The sequence below is a fragment of the Athene noctua genome, chromosome 29 (genome assembly GCF_965140245.1).
Source record: "Athene noctua chromosome 29, bAthNoc1.hap1.1, whole genome shotgun sequence".
NCBI classification, from domain to species: Eukaryota; Metazoa; Chordata; class Aves; order Strigiformes; family Strigidae; genus Athene; species Athene noctua.
Genome location: NC_134065.1, coordinates 2010765 through 2032798, shown reverse-complemented (window position 1 = coordinate 2032798; position 22034 = coordinate 2010765). Strand labels below are relative to the sequence as shown.

At 53.2% G+C, this 22034-nt stretch overlaps 1 protein-coding gene across 1 annotated transcript; it reads right to left on the bottom strand.

Moving 5' to 3' along the window:
• Positions 1–8237: 8237 nt before the first annotated feature.
• On the bottom strand, positions 8238–21425 carry MEX3A (mex-3 RNA binding family member A). The gene is made up of 2 exons (XM_074929355.1): positions 20957–21425; positions 8238–9343 (listed from the first exon to the last, which is right to left on the bottom strand). The coding sequence occupies exons 1-2, from the start codon at positions 21423–21425 to the stop codon at positions 8238–8240; spliced, it is 1575 nt and encodes a 524-aa protein (XP_074785456.1).
• Positions 21426–22034: the final 609 nt, after the last annotated feature.

Here is a 22034-nt window from a genome sequence, read left to right as displayed (position 1 = left end):
TGTCCGTCACGTTACAGAGGGGAGTTCATCCAATTTTTCTTTCCTTCGCCTTCCCACCCAGGAACGGTCCCACCCAGCCATCACGGGGACCTTCCAACACCTTCAGTGCTTGGAGAAGTTCAAAAAGCAAGAACAGCACAAGAAAAAGCAACTTTTAACATTTCTTTTTCTGAAATTTCATGCTCCAAGCCCAAGGCTGGAGGTCAGAATAAGGCAAAAATAATGGCCTAAAACTTTATTATTTTGCTCAGTGACTAGCCAAATCTTTATATTTTTATTAAAAAAGCAACATAAAAACCCAAACGTATCTTTTTAAAAAAATACATATTATTAGATCCCTTTTTTTTTTTTTTTTTTCCCCTCTATAAAAATAACTTCAGGACTTTGATTGACAGAAGGTACCAGTCGGTGGTCTGTTATTTTGTTAGGCTTTCGTTCGTTTATTTGTTTGCTTCAGAAAAATAGTACCAAAAAAAGATGGAATTTCTGGGGAAGTTAAAATGATAGCTGATCTTGTTTACAAGTTTATTTTACATTCTGCTCTGTCTGGGATCACTTGGATCTACTATAGATTAAACAATATGGATAGCATCTACTATTTGAACTAGTTAATTTTATTTTAATCTTTACTCTAGGATTATATGAAATAAATTTGAATGTTTATTATTATTAACTTTTTCTTAATACCCATCAACTCAAACTTTTTTTTTTTTTCTTCTCCTTTTTGGTTAAAAACAAACAAACAAACAAAAATCTTATTTTTAAAATGCTTCTTTGAAAGGCAACAGAGCAGAAGCATCCCTCACCTTCCTGCTGCTTTGGGAAGGGGAGCGGGCCAAGGGCTGGCTTGGCGGTGGAGGTACGGGACCCCCCCCGTGCTCCCCAGCCCACGGGGAGGTCGGGGCCGCTCAGCCCGTCAGCAAAGCAGCTCCTTGGGCCAAGATCCTGCAAAACACTCGGGGATGTGGCTGAAGCTAAGCGCATGCCTAAGTGCTTTTTCCTGGATTAAAGCGCGTGCTTCGCAAGCTCAAGAGCCTCACTGGCTAAAACGGGGGCAACTCCACTGGCTCCGGGCTGGCCTCCCCTGGGCTGTCTTGCACAAGACATGCCCACGCTGGCTTGGGGGGAGCACAAACGCTAACATTTACCTATCTAGGACGGGTCGAAGCTGGCCAAGGCTCTGCACAAGCTGTCTCAGAGCACCCGGTACAAGCCCGAAGCCGCTGCGCCAGGGCCCCGCTCCTGCACAAGCCCTTCGATCCGAAAGGACGACGGTGGATCTGTGCAAGATCAGGCCCGGCCTGAAGGCTGGGACAGAATAATCCTGTCCTTGCAACTCAGCTGCAGGAAGAAACGGGGCCAAAGCCTGAAGGGAGGCAAGGGATGGCAACCCCCAGTTCGCAGAGCAGCCCTGCGAGCACGCTCCTGTCCCGGGGAGGTCCGAGCCGGCACTGCCTGGCGGTCCCTCCCGTCACGACTGCGGGAAGGACCATAAATCCTCTCGCCTCTGACAAGAAGCAGTTTTAGACGGGGCTCTCCGAACCCCTGGTGCGAACCGAATCAGTGGCAGAACTCTCCCCCCGGCTCCCCGGGACGGGACAGGGCTCGTTGTAGCACAGGTAGGAAAAGGAGGGCGGAGGAGGTGAGAACACAAAACTTTGTTTTCCAAGAGCGCCCAGGCTCCCCCCAAGCCCCTGCCCTCCCGAAACCACGGCGAGAGCAAACCTCCACGCGCTGGGCGGCGGGTCGGAGCCGGGCCCCCGGGGAGCCCGCGGGTGCCAGTTGCTTCGTGGCGGCGGGGTCGGGGCGCGCCGGGGGCCAGCGCTGGGCGACGCGGCCAAAAGACCCCCCAAAAGCCAGCCCCGAGGGTCTCCACAGTCAAGGCCTGAACCCACAAAGACGTTTCAGCGCGCTCAGACCTCGACCCCCCGCAAAGGGATTCGCAAGACAGAGCAACCACAGGACGGGGGCTTCGAAACGACCGCACGGGCTTTGATTCATAGTGGTTTTTTTCTCCTCTACGTCTCTGGTTTTTAATTACCTTTTTTCCTCTTTTTTTTTTTTTTTTTTTTTTAAATACATCCAACTGTGTTAATTTCTTATTTCTGGAAAGGGCTATCTGCACCATAACTATCACCTTTTACATACACACACGCACACACAAAAAAGGAAACATATATTAAAAACACTTTTTAAGCAATACTCTGGATACAAATGTATTTTTTAACCTACATATATTCTAAACCTTCTAAACTTTTAAGGATCACTTTATCATAAAATAAAATATCCTTTTTTCTTATAATAAATTACCTAATAAAAAGTATTTTTATTAGCCCAGTTCCTTGCTACATTTACATGTAATAAATGCATTTATTAAAATAGAATATTAAATTATAAAGAAATGTTCTAATTTTAAAATCTTAGTCTTTTTTTCCCTCCTCTCTCTCTCTTTAAAAAACACCAGTAAATGCATCAAAATAAACCCTTCAAATACCAAATAAACAGGTTGGATCATTTTGATTTAAGAGGTTCACAATATTAACAGTCTGAGCCTTTGTATGTATGGAGATTATTTTTTTTTTAAGAAAGAAAGAAAAGAGAAAAAAATAATAGATATCCCTCCAGCTGAAAAATACTTTTGCAAATGGGAGCTAGGACAAGATATTTTTATAGTATCTCCTCATTAAATATAAATCCAATTTTGGTTCTTTTTTTTTCTTTTGTCATGTATTATAATACATACTATTCTCTATATAATTTATGTCGATGAGGATGACATCACAGCATATTACTTTATCCCGCCGTTTCCCTTTGTTACGTTTTGTCACCCTCTCCCCCGCACCGTCCCTTCTCCAGGAGTCCCTGTCCCCGACGGCCACCAGCCACAGGCGCAGCAGGTTTCGGGGGACACGGCATCACCCCGAATCTCCGCTGCCGAGCACCCCGCTGCCACCCGTCCACTTCCCGGTCAAGTCCGCCCGCTCTGCCAGGACCGGGGAGCCCTGCCACCGCCTCGGCCCTGCCCGCAAGGTCCCGTCCACAAGGAAAGTTGCAGGATGAGTCCCGCATGGAGCAAAGCACCGGAGCTCCCGCTCCTTGGTTTCAGCAAGCGCCGACCTGGCTGCGGTTTGGCAAAGCCCACGTGTAAACCCCAGCGGCGCGGTGAACCGGCGCGTGCGGCACCAAGTCGGTCCCATTTGCTTGGTCCAATCCGTCCCCCCACGGGCCTGGAAGACACAGCTCAGCACCTTCCAAGGCAGCTACGCTCCGAGTCCCCTGGGTTTTTGGGGACCTGCCCTCCGTCCCGCCACTCGCGCCTCACAAAAAGTGCCCCGCCGCAGCTCAGCCCCGCGGCAGGATGAGCGCCCAGAGGGGACACAGCCACCGGCACCCAGCCGGGCACGGCAAGTCCCATCTGGGTGCCCCCACCCTGGCTCCGCCATCCCCACGGGCAGATGGAAACGCTCGGGGCCACCCCGCTCCCCTGCCTGGCCAGCAGCGCCGAGGGGAAAGCGGCGGCGGCTGCGGGGCCACCCGCAAGGTCCCATCCTGCAAGCACACGCGTCGCCGCACCGCTGCGAGGAGCCGGCCCGCTTTTGCTGGGCCACCTGCTTCATTAACCCCCCCCGATTTTGCAAGATGGGGCGGTCTTGAGGACCAGGCTCCCCCCACAAAGGTTTTGCTGCTGTTAAACCAGAGGGAGAGGCGGGCGGCTGGGCGAGCCCTGGCTTCGGGTGCCAGGTCCCAGTGCCACGTGCCTCCCTCCTCCCCACCCGCGGTGCAAGTAGGGTGCCCCGTCTCAATTTAACACCCAAAATGGGTTATTTCAGACTCCTGGGAGGGATGTTTAGGGCAGGTGAAGCTAGTGAGGTTTAGCTTAGCTGGTTTAGGCCGCCGCTGCTCCTATTGCAAGGGGAGGGGGGGGGTCACCAAAGGTGGCCCCGCGGGGCGGGAGGGAAGGGGGACCCATGCGCAGCGAACCCCGCTTGGCCCTTGCTGCAGAGAAGGGCAGGGTGCAGGGAGGAGGGGTCTGTCTTTAGTTAACGTTATTGCTGGTGAATTAGACCAACAAGCCATTTTTAGTCACCTATCAAGGAAGATACAAGTCAGAGCAAATAGTTAAGGTCATGGGCATTTTTCTTGTTTTTTGTTTTTATTTTATTTTTTTTTTTAAGATTTTTATATATATACATATATTTAAAAAGAGAGAAAAAAAAAAAAAAAAAAGTTACGCAAATTTGTTGTTTAAGCCCCGCAACCGGGCTCCCCTAGGATGCTAACAGGCAGGGCCCGGGACTGCCCCTCTCGGGGTGCCCCCGACGGGCTGGGGAGCGGCAGGGGGGGGGCCGCAGCTCTCCCGCACTGCCCGAGCCCCCCGTGTAGCCCCCCCCTCGGGCCAGAGGTAGCTCTCGGTGCGTTTACAGCGCCTGTTTTTCTTTCTTCCAAAGTTGCTACATCAAAATATGGAGTTGATGGGAGGTACGGGGGAAAGCAGGGGAAAAGGAGAAATCAAAATAAAACAGGGGCCGAAATACTTCTATTCATTTTAAACTAGAACTGCTACATCAAGCTTTCTTTTAATATATATGTATATGTATATATATATGTATATATATATATATATAAAGGTTATTGGAACTGAAGATTTTATTAAAGGCCAACTTGGAGATTTGAGTAGGAACCTCGTCTGCAGAGAGGGGCAGACGTGCCGCTGCCAGGACAGACGGACAGCCCCCCCCCCTCCGGTTCCGATCAGCAAGCATGGACGTTTGTTTGGGTCATTATTCCTTTTTTTTTTTTTTTTTTTTCCTTTTTTTTTTAAAAAAAAGAAAGGTTTTTTTTTTTTCTCTAACATTTTTTCAGCATGCAGGAGGCTTTTACATCGTTTTCGCTTGTTAAGGTAAGGGAGGAGATAAAAGGAGCAGACAAGAGCCCCCCTTACCTTCCCCCCTCCCCACTCCCTAGGGTCAGTGCTAGAATAGGTCCCCCCCACCCCAGGTCCCCGACACGGGTGTCTCCTTCCCCCCTCCCCGCTCCCACCCACCTCTTCACAACCTGGCATCAAATAAAGACATTGATCAAAAACTTGCTCACATTACCACGAACAGACTTCACTCAGCCAAGAACGACTAGTCACTCAACTAACATATCGGCCCCGGGGGACTCAGCCAGGGAAGCATTTGCCGTTGCAGTTTCCACCTAAATCCCCTCCGTTACCAACACGAACATTTCCGAACGCCCCTTTGAAGGGTGGTTGGATTCCCCCCCCCCTCCCCAAACCCACCCCCCCTCCCCATCCCCACAACCCAGCTCTTGCCCCAACCACTCTCTCGACATCAGCGGGAGAATTTTGCACAATGAACGGTTAAAATACAACCCTGGGGTGGGGGGGGGGGGAACGGGACATGACGGAGGAGGTGGTACGCATGGGGAGGGGAGAGGCTACTGCCCGGAGAACAGAAATGTTCCCCCTCTCCCTCCCCTTCTCTTACTGGGACCGACCGAAGCCAGATTTTGAACAAGAACTGGGCCAGTTTTAGAAAGGACGTGGCCAGAGCTGGCTGGGGCTCTGAAGCCTTTGCCGAGGCCACGCTTCCACGGGGGGGGGGATGGCTCATACATCCGTGCCCTGGGACAGCACCGGGCCGTGGAGGTTTTGGGACATGGGCCGGAGCAGGGCTGGCCGGCACCCCCGGCCCTCCGTCGCCCCACGGCTCCCACCCCGGCGGGTCCAAAACGCGGCCCCTTCCCCCGGGAAGCGCTCCCACCCCGACCCAGTGCACACCGCAGGGCCGGGACAACCGAGCGGCCGGAGATTTCTTAAAGCTTTGGGGAGGAGGTGAGTACAAATTCGACCTGACAATGTCCCTTTAGCACAGCATTTCTTTTCTTTTTCCAAAACATCAGCATCCGCTATAGAGCCTAGGAACGTCGTCCACCCCTCCATCCACCTCTTGCCCCTACGTTATATTTTACCGTTGATGCAAAACGGTGGAGGTACATCATTTCACGCCCCTCCACCCGATATCTGAAGATCAAAAGTGGATCTTTATCGACGCAGAGCACCAGAGCAGCCTGCCCCGAGAGTGGCAAGCTCAGCCTCTCCTCCGGTGACCAAGGATGGCTCGAGCAGCCCATACCGGGGCGGAGGCAGCAACCGGGAGCAAGCGGCAGCAAACTGAGCAGAAGAGGGGATGTTCCCAGGAACATTATTACGATGAAAATAAAGTCTCCTGTAACTGAAGGGAAAAAAAAAATCTCAGGCGATTTTTTTTTTTTTTTTTTTTTTTTTTTCTGCTGTAGAACTGTCTCTGCCAAGTTGTGAAACTTGTTGGTTCAGTTCTAAATCAGGGTCCAGGATCTGTGAGCAGAAGTTGAGGGGTAGGAAACAGGGAAGCGGTGGTGGTGGGAGAAAAATTATATATATATGATTTTATATACACATATATATATATATAGGTGCTTGATGAGTGAAGTGCCTATATATATATATACACATATATTTATAGATAGGTATACTGGTACTTGATAGGTTAATCCAACACACATCTTTACCATCACAGCATTTTGGCATCCAGAGACTGGTTGAACAAACCTGATGATGTTAAGATGCTGGCTTGCATCTTGTGTGCATTGGCACAGAAGCCAGATTCGAAGCCCATCCTCTCCCACTTCCCAATGGTTTAAAAAGTATCTGATTTAACAAAACCAGGAGTCTTGAAATGATTAAAGGATGTTCAACAAGGCAATTTTTTTTTTGTTTTGTTTCGTTCTGAAAAAAATATAATATATAAAAGTGGCCAACCTCAGGAAGATCCAGGTAAAGGACAGCTGAAGAGGTTTTGGTCCATAAAGAAATACTTTTTCTTCTTTTTTTTTTTTTTTTTTTTCCCCCCACTCGGTTTTGGGTAACAAAAGTTTTGGTCCAGTTTAAAAACGACGACAACAAAATTATATATATAAACTCGGGGTTTTTTTTTTGCTTTCTGTTGGGATGCATGTTGGTTTTGTATGGGCTCATTGCCTGTATTGCATGATCGTCTTTCTTAGGTTTTGGTGTGATATATATATTTTTTAAGAAAAGAAAAGCACAATGTTGTGTTTGTGTGTGTGTGTGTGTGTGCGCGCGTGTGTGTTGTGTGTAGCTGCAGCTGGCATCACTTGGAAAAAAAGGATGAAGAGTGAACTACGGAAACACGGAAGTCGATACACTCCCCCCATGGATGGGAACTCAGGACTGCTTTTGAAATACCCTGTTAGTGACTCCTGATTCGTCTGATGAACAAATCCCTGCTCGGATAAGGAAAAAAGAACAAAGTTCCAGACTCCACGGTGGCTCAGAATAATAAAATAAATGCTAATCGCCCAGTGTGATTCCAATAGGTTCTTCCAAACCTTCTTCAGTTTCACCGGCGTCATTTTTATTTCTTCATCATCTTTTTTTGATTTTTTTTTTGTGTTTTTTTTTTGTTTGTTTTTTTTTAGAAAAAAAGGAAAACAATAAAAGTTCTTTAGCTGCTGTGGTTTTTTTTTTTGTTTATATCTTTGAGGTAATACAGTTGTGCCCTCGTTCTAACAGGTTCCCAGAGGTTGATGGTTTCTTTCTTGTTTTTCTAAATCCCCGTCATCCGTTTTCCTTTCTTTCTATTTGTTTCTTTCTGAGCTCCCAGTTGGGCTGACATCCCTGGGGGGGAGGAGAGTAGGGGCTTCAGACCAAGATGAAGATTGAACGTGGCTGGAGAAGAAAGGCTGGCAGGGCCCTCCCCGCGTCCCTGCTCCCTTCTCCGTCCGATCGAGATGGCCTGGCTTGGTCAATGCAGAGAAGTCCCAATCTCACCACCAAAAAAAACTGAACTAAACCGCTTTGCTTGCGAGATCCGAGTGTGCGTTCAGAGTACTTGTTTTAAAAAAGACATTGCAGGCTGGAGCATCGTTCGCCCTTCAAAATTTCTGGCTTTGCTATTCATTTTAATTTTATTATTCACTTTTTTTTTTTTAAAAAATAACATACATTGCTTGTAAAATAATTTCTTTTTTTTTTCTTCTTCCTCTTCTTTAAATTAATTTATTCTTTCATTCATTTGTTTGTTCTTCAGATGTCATTATTATTATTATTATTATTATCATTATTATTATTATTATTATTATCATCATTTTGCTTTCCTGGAACCCCCACCCCCCACGCTCCCTTCCTACCCCCACCCCCCACCCCCACCCCAAAGCCCTGCTCTGTCTCTTTAGGAAAATATTCTAATGGCCTGAGTGGCTGCAGCGTGGCAAACCGGGCACTCTGGATCAGTCCTCTCACAGATCCTCACGGCACACTCCATGCAGAAGAGGTTGTGGCCGCACGGCACCAGAGCTGCCGTAACTTCGCTTTCGAAACACACCATGCACTCGCGGCTGCTGGAGACAGACGTCCGGGCAGCGGCAGTCGTCCCCAGCTTGGAAAACCCTTGGAGTGGTTCCCCCTGGGACCGCCTGGGGAGACCGGAGAGATTGGGCTCTTGGATGGAGGAGGACGGGGAGCGATGTGAATTCGGGTGGATGGCGCCGGTGCTGCTGGACCGCTGCTGTTTCGAGAAGAGCACCGAGACGGGGTTGGTGTTCTCCTGCCCAGCCCACATCGGGGCACCCGACTCCGGCACCCCGTAATACAGATCTTGCTTGTTCACGCCATAGTTGGGGAAGAGGTAACCGTAATTGAAATCGTTTTGGTCATTCAGCCGGGGGGTCTCGTAGACCGGGTCGACAGAGCAGTCGCCGATGCACCCCAGGCTGTTCTGCCGGAAGGTGGAGAGGGGCTTGCAGCCCGGCGCCGGCGTATGGACTCGCCAGGCCTCCGAGTAGCGGTTCTCCATGCCGGAGTCGGGGCTGCTGGAGAGGAAGTCGTTCTCGTTGTTGTACTCCAGGATCTTGCCCGTCCTCACCGCGATGTGGGTCTCGATCTCCTCCCGGGCGCGTTCAACGTTGCCCGGCGCACCGGTGATTTCGAAGACGGGGTCCCGGTCCCGGCTGGGTGTGATGATGTAGGTGTTGGTCTGCTGCTGGATCCGCTTGATGGTGGCTCCTTTGGGTCCCACCACCAAGCCCACCACACGGTAGGGCACGCGCACCCGGATGGTCACTTGCCCCGGCAAGGTGGGTGCGCTGCCAAAAGTGGTGCCAGCCTTGTTGCGGGAGGCCCTGATCATGGAGAAGTGCTCGGCGGCGGAGATGATCTCCCGCCGGGCCATTGCCACGTCCTCCCGCCGTCCCGTCACCATGAAGACCGGCTCCTCGCCCCGCACTGGTGTCTTGATGTAGGTGTTGGTCTTTGCCCGAAGGGCTTTGATCTTGCAGCCTTGGGGAAGAGAGAGAAAACAAGGCAGGGAGGTTAGAGAGGCTGTCCCGCCGCCCTCCCCTCTTCCTCACGAAGCCAGGCTGAGCCGCCATGTTCTCAGCAGGCTCCGCACCACGCAGCAGCCACTGCCTGGGGACCTAAAATGAGGGAGAGGCCCTTTCCCCCCTAACCCTGACAGAAGAAATGCCAGGGGAAGGTTTCCCCCTCACCATCCCCAGAGATCTTCTCCCTCAGGAGCTCCCCACTCCCTCACCCTCAGGTGGGTGTCGCCATTTTGTGTGCTGCCCCCCACCACAATCCCCCTCAGCCACCTCCCCTCCAAAATCAGCAGTCACCCCTCAGACATCATCCCCCTTTCACATCCCCCCAAGCATCAGGGAGCTGGGGGCAGGATTCAAGGCCCCACCACGGACCAAGCGGTCCCTGTGCGGAAGCCCGTCCCTGCTGAGGCCCAGGCCCCGCCATGTTGCCCCTCAGAGAAGATGGCTGTCCTGGCTCCCCCTCCCGTCAGAGTGGCTCTCGGGACAGGAAGGATTTGGCTGACACACGGGGCCGTGAGAGAGGCTGGAGATGACAGAGAAAGTAAGGAGATGCTCAGTCCACAGCCAGGCCTCGTCGCCATCCCGCGCCAGCTCACAGGGAGCGCGAGGGGAGAGACGTCTGCCATAACTCAAGAGAGCAGAGCCCTCCGCAGGCACTTCTGTCCTACTGTGGAGATTTTGGGATGAATCCAGTGTGGCCCAGGTCACTTTTCAGGGGGCAAGCTTCGGGGGGAGTAGCAGAGACAGAGCAATTTGGTCTCTCCACCTCAGATATGGTAGGACCCCAAACATCAGCACTGCTAGAAGGCTGGGGGGTAGCAGGAAGCCAGCATTTGCTTTGGGGTGAAAACGGCACGAAACGGAGCAGAGCTGCCCTCCCGTGTCCACACAGAGCCCCGCCACAAGCTGTGTGTGACCCCTGCTCCTGGTGCTCCCCAGGAGCTGCAGCGAAGGCAGCGTGGTGGCCGCCCATCCAGCCAGGGGCTGCGTTTTGCCCTTGACTCTCCATCTGGTTTATCAAACGCTGATGGCCACAAGATTCCCCACCACAGCGGTCCGGGCGCTCGGAGCCTTTCCTGAGGTCACTTGCCATGCCAGTGCTTTTACATATCAGCATCCACCTCCCTGGAGCCCACCAGGCCTATTCCCCCTGCTTCTTACAGCTCAGAAAACATCCTCCTGCTTTTCCAAAAAAGGCAAGAGACTTCTCAGTGTGTTTTGGCTTCCAAATGTTTTTTTTAGAGGGCTTTAGAGCCAGCTGTGTGACTCCAGGTTCCTAGATGACACTAGGATGCCCATCAAGCAACTAAATATTTTTACAGATGTGGCACAGTTTTCTAAACTACTTCTGGAACCCCTCCCTGCTGCTGTCCCCTCCCACCCCTCTCTCCTACAGCCTTACTCAGTGCCTGAAGGCATTTTCAAAGCCTGGCACCAAGTTCCCATGCAGACTGGGGCTTCCTCTGCGGGGAGGTCTGCTCTTAGCTCAGGTCTCTAAGAAAAACTAAATGATGTGATTCTCCAGGCCACCACATTTCTACCGGTGCAAATGGAGCAAGGTGAGCATTTTGCCCTGGTTTCCCAAGGATTCAGCCGTCTGACTCTGGATGTGACACTGAAATCTCTGTGAGATGTCCCACCTCCTCCCCACCCCATCTTATCTACCTAAAAGGAGCCTCTTGTCCTCTCCTCTGACCACCTGACACCAAGTCTTCCTCAACATCCTATACCGACATCATACACGAGATGACCTGCAAACGATGCTTCTGCAACCAAGAAATTAAGATTCCTCAGCTCATGGGCTGGAACTTTATTATTTATCCAGATCCTAATAAATAACAACATCTCCCAGCTGGGAGTTCAGGGCTGCCACTCAGTGCTGCCACTTATCTGCAGCTTGTCTCGTGAGACACAGACTTGTGACATCGGGGTATTTACAGGAACGTAACGATCCCACCACCACGTATCATTAGCCAGAATTGAACCCCACACCTTTAGTGATAAAAACAGAGCCTCGTGCCACTACGGCTGACAAGAATAATTCCCCGCGCTCGCAGCGGTGGCAGGCGCCGCGCGCAGTACAACCAATAGTTTCAGCTGCACAAAGCATGCTCAGCCTGACAGGTCACACTCGCATCTCGCAACATCGCATGGGCACCGGGGTGCAGCCTCGTCAAACTGCAGGAGACTGCGCGAACACGAAACCTCCCGGCATAGCTTCGGAACCCCAGCGCCCGTCAGAGGGTCTTGGCATTGGCGTAGGACACGCGTCGGTAAATCCTGACTTCGCTGTCGACTCCCGATGCAGCTTCTAACTCCTCAGAGCTACTTGAGCTCTCCGAGCTTCAGTCCCCCCCCATTTGTGGAATGGGAATAGCTGTCTCTTGCCTTGTGTTACTGCAAAACTTCCTGTAATACTTAGCATTGCGATGCTGCTGCATTAAACCCATCTCTAAGCCACTAATTTCACATTCCTGGGGAATGGAAATGCTAGATCTGACCCACAGAAGGAGCTGGGCAAATCCCCAAAATCCAAACCAAATCCACCCCCTGCCAAGTCCAACGTAGCTCACATGTTACTCCCAACCGAGTTTGCACCCTGAAGTCTATTTGCAATGCTTTGTTCGGTAAAGTTTCTAAACAGCTGATGTGGACTGATGGTCATCTACAGTGCTGTGTAACTAGCACTCAGGAAACTCAAAGAACAGGACTTTACTGTGCCAGGCGCAACATAACTGTAGAATAAAACCAGGCAGACAAAATCGCAGAATAAAGGTTCACCCCAAGGAGCCTGTGGAAGGTGGGATAAGACCGTAAGGAGTCACCTACGTCCTCCCGCATCCCCAGGGCAGGGTCAGCTCTCCCTGCCCCATCCCTGGCAGACATTTCCCTGCCCCGCTCCTACGCCGCTCACTCCAAAGATGGAGATTCCATCTTAGGAAGATTAACCGAGATGCCACCATTTCCCCAGGGATATCACCGGAGCGTTGCATGGAAAGAAAGGGGGTGTTAGCTGCAAGCATCCGCGCTGAAAATGACTCCCATGCGTCACCCCAGACTGAAGGAGCGTTTGCTGAATTCCTCAGTGACCCACGTTCTGCCTCCCAGGAGCGCAAGGCTCTCGCTCTCGTTTGCAAAAGGACCTCAGGTAGGCGTTTGTCAGGGCTGGGCTTGGGTTCGGCGTTTTTCTAAGCCATGGGACAATGACTGCATGTGGGGGGAGAGGGATCTGAGCCCAGCACGACAGGAAACAATCAAGGAGACGACACGAAGGGTCATGCAAGCAGAGCGGTGACAAAGGACGGGGGCTCCATGCTGGGGACAGATGGAAGGAAACAGTGGCAAGGAATACACATGAATGAGGGCAAATGCAAGCGAGTTACACACGAGCTGGAGAGGGTGGGAGGGAGTTAGGGATGGAGGAAAGGTGATGGAAATTGAGGGAGAGGCACACCGAGATTCCTCCGAGGGAGGAGGAGAACGAGGGGTGTGGAGGGAAAGGAGAGACACCCCAAAACGGCAAAAGGGAGACGGGCAAGGAGAGAGCATGGCGAGAGGGGGAGGGAGGATCTAGAAACGGACAAAAGGACGCATGGTGCAGTCGATGGTGTGAGAAGCAGGGGGAGGAGGAGGGAGGGTCTCCGTGCAGGCCTGCAGACAGGAAAGCCAGCTTTGCAGAGACAGACAGATGGGGGATCCTGTGCTTAAAAACTGGAGAAAATAACCCCACAGGAAATTAGATCAACTCCATCAAGACCAGCAGCCCAGCAGGTTCAGTGGCCCAGATCTTTAGCAGCTCTAAATTGGTGCAGACAACAGGCCAAGCCATCAGCAGTATAAATCCAGATAACTCCACCAACTTTCAAGAGAGCTGCGCTGATTTACATCAGCTAAAATCAGGCTGGGCTTAAACCTGATTTACCCACTTAGTACCGAGGCTGCCAGCCCAGCTCAACCCTAACCCTGACCTTGCTTTGCGCAACTAAACGGGGGCTGAGCCTCCTCTGACATCGCTCCGTTTCTGACAGGGCACAGCCAGACCAGGTTGTGGCCCTTTACATCCTGGCCAGATGAGCAGCATGGTCCTATGTGGGTTTGTTTTTTTTTTTTTTCCAAATGAAATTTGTCCTGTATGGGATTTTTGGGGTGGGGTTTTTTTCGGTTTTTCTTTTTTTTTTTTAATGAAAGGTTTTCTTCGTGCGTAACTGAAATTTGAAAACAACATGCAACAAACTGCTTTACTCGGTGGATTATTAAAAGGGGAGAAAACTGCTTAGTAGGTGGTGTTAAAAATGTAAAACTATGAGGAGAACAGGACCTGTAGAAACTATAATAATATATAACTTTGCTGTAGTGTTCTACTCTTGAAGGCAGTGTGCAGACATCAGCTAATTGATCCCTGGCAGACTCCTGCCAGTTAGATTTTTATATTAGAGAGAGAATTAAGCCCTTTCTTGTTGTCTTTCCACTACCTAGCTTCTATTATTCTTTTTTTTTTTTTTTTTTTTTCCAATAACACAGATTCCAAAGCCTTTTGCAAAGGAGGCTTGTATGGTTATTTCCTCTCCCACCCCTTTTTCTTTTTAACTTCAGTTAACTGATTGCCAATTGACTCAAAGTAAATGTGTTTGCAAATTACCCTAGTAAGCCACAAATGTTAACATACAGGAACAAACCCTTGAGGACTGTCAAGCCTCGGGCACCCAGACCAGTTATCTAACTGGAATTAATCCGCAGAGCAGCTAGCTCTGGCTAAAAAACAAATGAATAAATCGAGTCTAGACATTGCCAAACCGGGGAGGGGTGGGGTGGGGAATCAGGGGGAGATTTGGATGCACAACCACATTCTCCTCTCTGTTTCCCCCTGCATCAGGGGTAAACAAATCCATCAAAACTAACAGAGAAGGCTTCAAGATCTTGGTCCACCTGCCCAGCTAAGGCCATCGCTCCCAAGGGCAACAAGAGGGGTAGGATGCATCTGCTCTGACCGCCAGTTACTTCGCAGGAACCCATCCCGAACCTTTGCTCACTCAGAGCGGCGTAAACCCAACGTGTTTCCGTGGGACTTCCCTGTGGGTTTACACCCAGGCTCCCGGGCATCGCTCTGGCAGCAGGAAAAGGCTCAGCGTGGATGTGCCCGCTGCACCACGGACGGTGTAAATGCCCCCGATGGAAAGGCACCCACACCTGAGGAGCAGTTCCATCGGGTATTTTACTTGGGTGTAAATTCAGAGTTAAACCCGCTGACAACCTTCTCCTTCCTGCTGCCAGAAGGCCAGATCCTGCACAGGCACATACTGCTACGGGTGCAGCCTAGAGGGTCTTGTCTGGCACAAACTGGCACACCTCCAGCACATCCCAGTTTGTGCCCACAAGTCAGGGCTTCACCTGAAAGCATCAGAGGTGCTGTACCAGTTTGCAGCAAACAGCCAAGGATCCAGCGCCGAGGTGGGGTGGTGGGTTTTTTTTGGTTGGTTGGGGGTTTTGTTTTGTTTTGTTTTAAAAAACACCACATAAATCACTCCAGGTCCTTGTATTCCTTGTGTTCATCAGATACAAAATTATCTCTACAGACAAAAGATTTTTAGCTCGCTTCTCATTTATACTCAGGCACCTTTACACTGCACCAGTATAAATTACACCTGTAAATACCCCACTTAGGACATTTTGACATTGCCGGTGTGGTATAAGAGAGCCTAAGGGCAAATTAGGATTTGGGTCTTTTTTCTGTTATAGTCATAAAATTAAAGAGGACCATAAAATAAACAACCCTCAAATATCTCTGGTAAGGTGGGGCATTCTTTTCCCATTTAAGATGAAAGCCATGTTAAAAGACAAGCACACAAAGAACATCACAAATAAACCCTCCTGAATATCTGTGGGGTAAGATTTTGCTGCATTGAAAATCTGATGAAAGTGGTGTCAAAAAAAACACAAACGCACACAAAAGGACCACAAACAAACAACTAAATCCCTTTGCATTGAGGTTTTATTGTACTGATGATGCAAGTTGTGTTTACAAGAAGGGGAAAAAAAAAAATAAAACACCACCACACCACGAAAATCAGCAACCACCTCGTTTCAGTGCAGCGATTTTAAGCTTTTTCACATAGCGATGAAAGTTGTTTATGAAAAAAAAAAAAAAAAAAAAAAAAAGGGGGGGGGGGAAGCAACACGACCCAGAAGCAACAACCCAGATGCCACAGACAATCGCTGCCTTGTTGTGTGGAAAGTTGGGAAGTGGGGCTGGAAGCCCCCGGCCCTGAGCAGCCGCTCTCCGCCAGCAATGCATCACCTCGGGGTGGGTGTGCCCGCAGCCCCCCGCACAGCACAATCCTGCGTGGCCCCGGCACACGCGCCGGACGGTGCGCGGGGGGACAGCGGGGGCAAGGCGAGGTGGCGGGGAAGGGGACACGCACACACAGACACGCACAGACACACACACACACACACGGACGCGGGAGGATGGGGCCGCCAGACAAAGGCAGGAACGGGGGGCGGGGGCCCCCACCCAACGCCAGCACGCTTTCCCACTGCCCTAGATTCCGGCCGGCTGCGCTGCGGCGCGGTTCACTCGGTCAGCACGGCATCCAGCAGCCCGATCCGATGCGCGGAGCGTGCGTGTCTCCCTAGAAAATTCCCTTTGTCTCTCTCCCAGACCCATTTTCTCCTCCCACCTCTAGTTCAAACCGCACAAAGTCGATCCCGTTCTGCACTTTTCCCTGGTGTAAATTCAAACGGATTCTCATTAACACTTTATAACAATCCGACACCGACTGCAATTTCTCTCTCCCTTTAAGGCCCATCTCAAGCTCCTCGAGCGGCGTAAGGAGGTTGGTTTTCGGGCCCCACCAGAGCGGGTGGCTTTAGCTCCAAGATTTACGTGAAGCAAGCAAACAGGATCTGACCCCCCTCGCTGCTTCTCGGATGCTGTACATCCACCTCCACATGGTGGGTGGGGGAGCTGCAATCATCAGACTTCCTCAATGAAAAAGGCTTCCTTGGACTATTTTTAAATGCTGAAAGCGTTAGAGCATGTTTGGAGCTACACAAAGAGCCCAATCACCTGGGGTTAGTGGGGCCTCTTGTTATTTGACTTCACCTTGCCAAGAAAGAGCAATTTATGTTAAGCTCCTCTCTCACATAATCTCATTCCTGTTGACAACAGGCTAGTTAGAGCAGGCTGGGAGATGCTTCATCAAAGGGTGTCTCTGGGTACCGGTGACAGTAGATGCTACTATTGATGATGAGAGCAGAAATACTCTTATAGGGAAGGTACCTGCTGGGAGCGGGCAGCTCGCGCTGTTGTGCTCCGCGCAGCTGGAAGCCAAACTGCCCCACCACCTTCTCCCCACGCCTGCACACACCAGGCACACAAAGAACCACAACCACGTCTCCGTTAACTACAAGATCCAGCCCTAAACGTGCCCCGCTTAGGAGTCCAGCAGCCTCTTCCCCACTGACAGCAGCCCGGGTTTTGTCAGCGGGAGCAGATTTAGCGCCGGCAGCAAAGTCAGATCCGCATCTTCATCAAGGCTGATCTACACCCACCTCAGGTGACTTTTAGGGAAGAACCTGGATGTCTGGGTGACTGAGGATTTCTGCCCCTTCCCAAGTTCACAGTCTGCACAGCCGAAGCACGACACCTCTTACACACTCTCTGCTCTTCCCAGCATCTCTCCCATCTCAACCCACACCCTTGGGTTGCAAGAACCTTCTCCTCTGCAACTCCCTTGGTGCCCCACCGTCTCCTCAAAACTCACCTGCAAACCACTTCGGTGCTTTGTCTTCACACCCTGGCAAATTTATCTGCTCTGAGAACACGCGCAGTCCCGGAAAGGGTGTAGCAGGGAAGATGCCCCCAACAAGAGCTGGCAGGTGAAATCCAAGAGCCACCAAGCACCCCAATGTGCCACGCAGGCCGCGATCAGCTCCAGAACCAGGGAGCACCGTGCTTGCCACGGCACGTGCCAGGAGGGTCAGCCACTCACACGCAGCACGGCCGGAGTTCACACTCTTGTCACACACCCAGGGAAGGGGGGAATGATCTGCGGGAGCCACGACACGGGCAGAGACATCCCCGCTCCTCACCCTAGCAGCAACGGGAGGGCACGCATGGAGGTCATGGCTCCACTTCCAGCCAGGGAGGGAAGTCATTGCCAACCATGGCCAGGGGCAGAGCGGAAGAGGTCATAAACGTCAGTCAAGGGGACGTTATGACTTTATCCCCTCATCCTTCCTTTTCTAGTTTCCTCTCCTTCAATTTGCAAAGCAGTCCTTGGCCACCCAGCTCTCCACCGCGGACCGTGGGGCATGGCAGTGGAGGGACAGCTCTCGGCACCCACCCGGCCCATTCCCCCAAAGTGCCCCTTTCAGCAGCCCACGACCTCATCCCAGTCAGTCCCAGCGAGCTGAAGAAGAGCTGCTCAAATTCAGCGCACAAACCGCCACCACCGCAAACTCGACCGAGGTTTCCAGCTCGCGATTGGCTCCGCGAGGGCACGTTAACAGTTCCCGGGGAAAGCAGGGAGCCACCAAACACAGGTTTAGCTCCTGCAGCATCTCTCATTCGAAGCGGAGCCACCCTCTCCGTCACAATTAAACCTCTTCGCAAATCACACTTACAAACAGTCCGATAAAAATATATGGGGCTTGAACCTTATTTATACGCAGGTGCCTTTACACTCCTCTGGCACAGTAAAGGGCAGTTGTACGGCAGGTGGAAATCCCATCGCCAGATGCACGTAAAAGGGCCCCCGCGCCCAGATCCAGGCCTCTCACATACACACGTCAGTTAAGGTACACTTTCAAAGATGGTAGATGTTATTTTAAAATACTATGAACAGCGTGGTTCGTCAGATCAGAAAATACTATGTCAAAGCTCAACCCTGTTCCTAATTAAAGCCCTGAAATCATTTTTATTTCACTATTACTTTTTTCCCCCCCCTCTCTTTTCCAAGATGCTCATCGCCCTATTCACAAGTACCCATAAACCACTCATTTCCTTAGAAAACCATCAGCCCCGTGAGCAGTATTACCCAGGGGGTGACAACCTGCAATTTCTGGGTTCCCTCAAGGATTCCTGGTCAGGTGCAGGATTTGGCCCCCCAGGGTGCCCCGCACCCAGCTCCATCTGAGAGCAGACCCTCGGAATGCTGCCTTCCACACAAAAACGAGACTCGGGGGACATTCCTATAGGCCTTTAAAAATAAGTGTGGGCCACAATCTCTGCTGGAGTAAAGAGCTGTGGCTGCACGGACGTGGCTGAAGCGGTCTTGCTTTCCACCAGCACAAGATTTGGCCCACTCGCCTCTTTAAAGGGGCACAGCTTACACTGTCTGACCCACTAACTGATGGAGCGCTGCCCAGTCTGCCTTGCCGGGGCTCTGGCCCACTGACATTTCCCAGTTTCCCAGATGTGGGAAAGCCCCTCACGCACACAGGCAAAAAAAAATGGTGGAAAAAAAATAAATAAATAAAAAAAATCCAGGTCTCCACGTTCCGCTCCATCACTCCGGCCACAACGGGCACGCCGCTGCATCGACACACCCCCCCCCTTCTCGGGAGTTTGGAGCAGCAGTGAGATCCAGGAAAAAAAAATCACCCGGGCACCTCCCGCATCGTCTAACGTTTCCCCTCGATTCTGCCTGCCGAATCCTCTCTCTTTTCTAACTTTATTAAACAAAGGGGGCCTGATTCTCCGGGCCTCGCACCCGCCAGCGCAGAGTTGGTGCAAAGCTCCGCTGTTTCTGGCCACGCTCGGCTCGTGGCGGTGTAAAAGCGTCACAGGGGGGATCAGGCCCGGGGAGGGGGGGGATCTGCTTGGTCAGACCCTCACCCCCCCTCTCCAGCCCCTGTTTCCCCAACTCCCCAGCGCAGGGGCCACGATCCCAGCGTGCTGGTGGGGTGGGGGGGAAGGCAGAGCGAGAGTCGTTCCCTCTGCTGCAGGCACCCGGAGTTTCGGGGGGCGGCACCCCCACACACTCTCCATCCCTGCACGGGGACGGGGGGGCTCTGCCTTCCCTGGTGGGAGAGAGCTGTGCCACCAGAGGCCCCATTGTTCCCGTAACACGCTCCGGCGTAACTACCAGAGCCATTAGCCCTCCGTAGCCCCCTCCCCGTGGCTTCTCCTTGCCCACCTCAGCCTCTACACATCCCCTCCTGGGAGCACCGGCCCCAAGAAGGCCCCCCACCCCCACTTCCCCCCCTCCCATATCAAACTGCAAACCCCCTGCTCGGGCGATTTGAATTCCCAACCCAAGAGGAAGCATCTGGATTTGGAGCCGCAGTCTCTGCCCGTCACACTTCCAGAGCGTCAAGTTACTTGCTTAGAGAAAGAAAAAAAAAAAAAAAAAGAAAAAAAAAAATCCCACTTAGCCACACTATTTTTTTTTTCTTTTTTTTTTTTTTTCTTTTTCTCCCCCTCTGTAAGCGACACAAAACTTCTCTCGCCAGCCCCATGTTTTAACCCTGCGACGGCTCCCGCAATGCCAAGGGGCGGCTCGGCGGAGCTGCCCTCCCCGCAGCGCACCTCGCCCCCACACGCACACCCGGGAGCCCGGAGCGGTGGGGGTGGGCGAGGGGTGACTTAAGAGTGGGTGTGGTGTATATATATATATATATAATTTTTTTTTTTTTTTAAAGCCCTCCTCCATTCCACCTCGCTCCGAACAGAGCCGTAAGGAGAACAAAAGCATCACTGTCGCGGAGCGTGGTCAGCGGCGGGGCCGGGCGGGAGAGGCGTGCGTGGGGCCCACGCGGGACGCCCGGGTGCCCGCTCCGGGGTCCCCCCGCCAGTCACATGGTTGCCCAAGGAGTTCAACTTCCATTAATCGGCAGTTTGGACCCGCGCTAGGCCCGGCAGCTCGCCCGCCCGGCCCCGGCACAACCACACCCCCTCGCTCCGCCGAACCCAACAAAGGGGATTTTTCTCCCCACCGCGCCGAGCCCGGCCGGGGCGCGGGGAAGCCGGGGACGGGCTCAGCCGGCTCTTTTCTTTCCTCCCCCCGCTTTATTTTCTTTTTTTATTTATTTATTATTTTTTTTAAAAAAAGGAGGAGGGCGGAGAGCGCGGTTCAGGAACAGCTCTTTCGCAGAACCGGAGCAGCGACGGGCTTGGGCTCCGGTGCAGACAACCGGACAAGCCCAAGCAGGCATTCCTATAGATGTCCCCCCCACCCTCTTCCCCCCCCCCCAAAAAAAAAAAAAAAAAAGAAACCCTGCCAGAAGAGTAGCGACCCGTGCGCAGCCCCGGGAGTCCCGCTCCGCCCGGGGACGCGGCCGGGGATGGGGGGGGGGGGGGGGAAGGCCCCCTCCGCTTTGTCCCCGGTAGGGCTGAGCCGGCCGGGGCGCCGGTGCCCGCCCGGCCCCGAACAATGGGAGGGAGGGGGCGGCGAGGGGCGACCCGCGGGGGAAGTTGGCGGGGCCCCCCGGTGGGGCGGTCCCCAGCCCTCCCGGCCGCGGGCAGAGGCGGGGGGGAAGTTTCCCGAGGAAGGGGCCCGGCCGGGCGTGGGGAGGGACGCGGTGGGGACACACAGACACACAGACGGGGACCGGCACCCACGGCGCTCACCTTGCCGGCCCACGATCTCGGCCACGTGCTCGGAGCTGGGCACCGGGACGCACTCGGTGGTGTTGGAGCTGCTCTTGAGCCGCAGCTCGGCCTCCTTGTACAACGCGCACAACTTGGGCTCCGCCGCCCCGGCGCTGGGCGCCGACGAGCCCTTCGGGGCCGGTGGAGGCGGCGGCGGCGGCGGCGGCGGCTGCTGCTGCGGCGGCGGCGGCGGCGGCGGGGGCTGCTGCGGCGGCGGCGGCGGCGGGTTATTGTTGTTGTTGTTGCTGTCCTCCACCAGCACCACGGCGGAGGAGGAGGAGGAGGAGGAAGGCTCGCCTAGCCCCAGCAGGCAGAGCTGGTCCAGGGCGAGCTGCAGCGCCCGGTCATCCTCCAGCAGCGCTCTGTCTTTGCCGCTCCCACCGAAACAGCCTAAATCGCCGAAACCCCCGTTCCTTTCCATTATCCCTGGTACTACCAGGCTAGGCATGGCTAACAAAGACTTGAGAGGGGGTTGGGTGGTGGTGGTTGGTTGGGGAGGGGGGGGGGTGTGAGAGCGAGAGGAGGGGAGTGGGGGGGGGACACAAAGAGCTCGGGAGGGAGAAGGGAAAAAAAAAAAGGCAGAGGGAGAGAAACAGACAGAGAAAAGGACCCTCCGCCCACCTCCCCTCTGCCTAGCCAAGCCCCTTTCTCTCTGTAACCCGAGCTCCCTCGCCCAGGCACTTCCAGCCCGCCGGGGTCCCCCCGCCGCCGCCTCCGCCCCCGGCTCCAGCCGCCGGCGGGGTGTGCGAGGGCCGGCGGGGCGCGGGGCGGCGCGGAGCCCCGCGGGGGGAAAACTCTTTTGTTTGAAGGCGGCTGGGCGCAGCGGGAGGCTGCCCCGGCCCGCGGCCTGCTGGGGGATGTAGTCCCCGGCCGCCGCGCACACCCCCCCACGGCAGCCGGCGGCGGCCCGCGGGGGGACCCGCTGGGTCACGGCGGGGGGGGGGGGGGATAACGGGGGACCCGCTGTGCGATGGATGGATGGAGGGGGCTGCGTGGGGACCCGCTGTGACATGGGCGGAGGGGGGATGCGGGGGGATGCGCTGGGTCACGGGTGGAG

What these genes read in the sequence shown, in the direction of transcription:
- MEX3A (XM_074929355.1), bottom strand. Translation starts at nt 21,425, where the DNA reads ATGCCTAGCCTGGTAGTACCAGGGATAATGGAAAGGAACGGGGGTTTC. An exon ending in CGAGATCGTGGGCCGGCAAG is followed by an intron (nt 9,344 to 20,956) that starts GTGAGCGCCGTG and finishes CTCTTCCCCAAG; the next exon opens with GCTGCAAGATCAAAGCCCTT.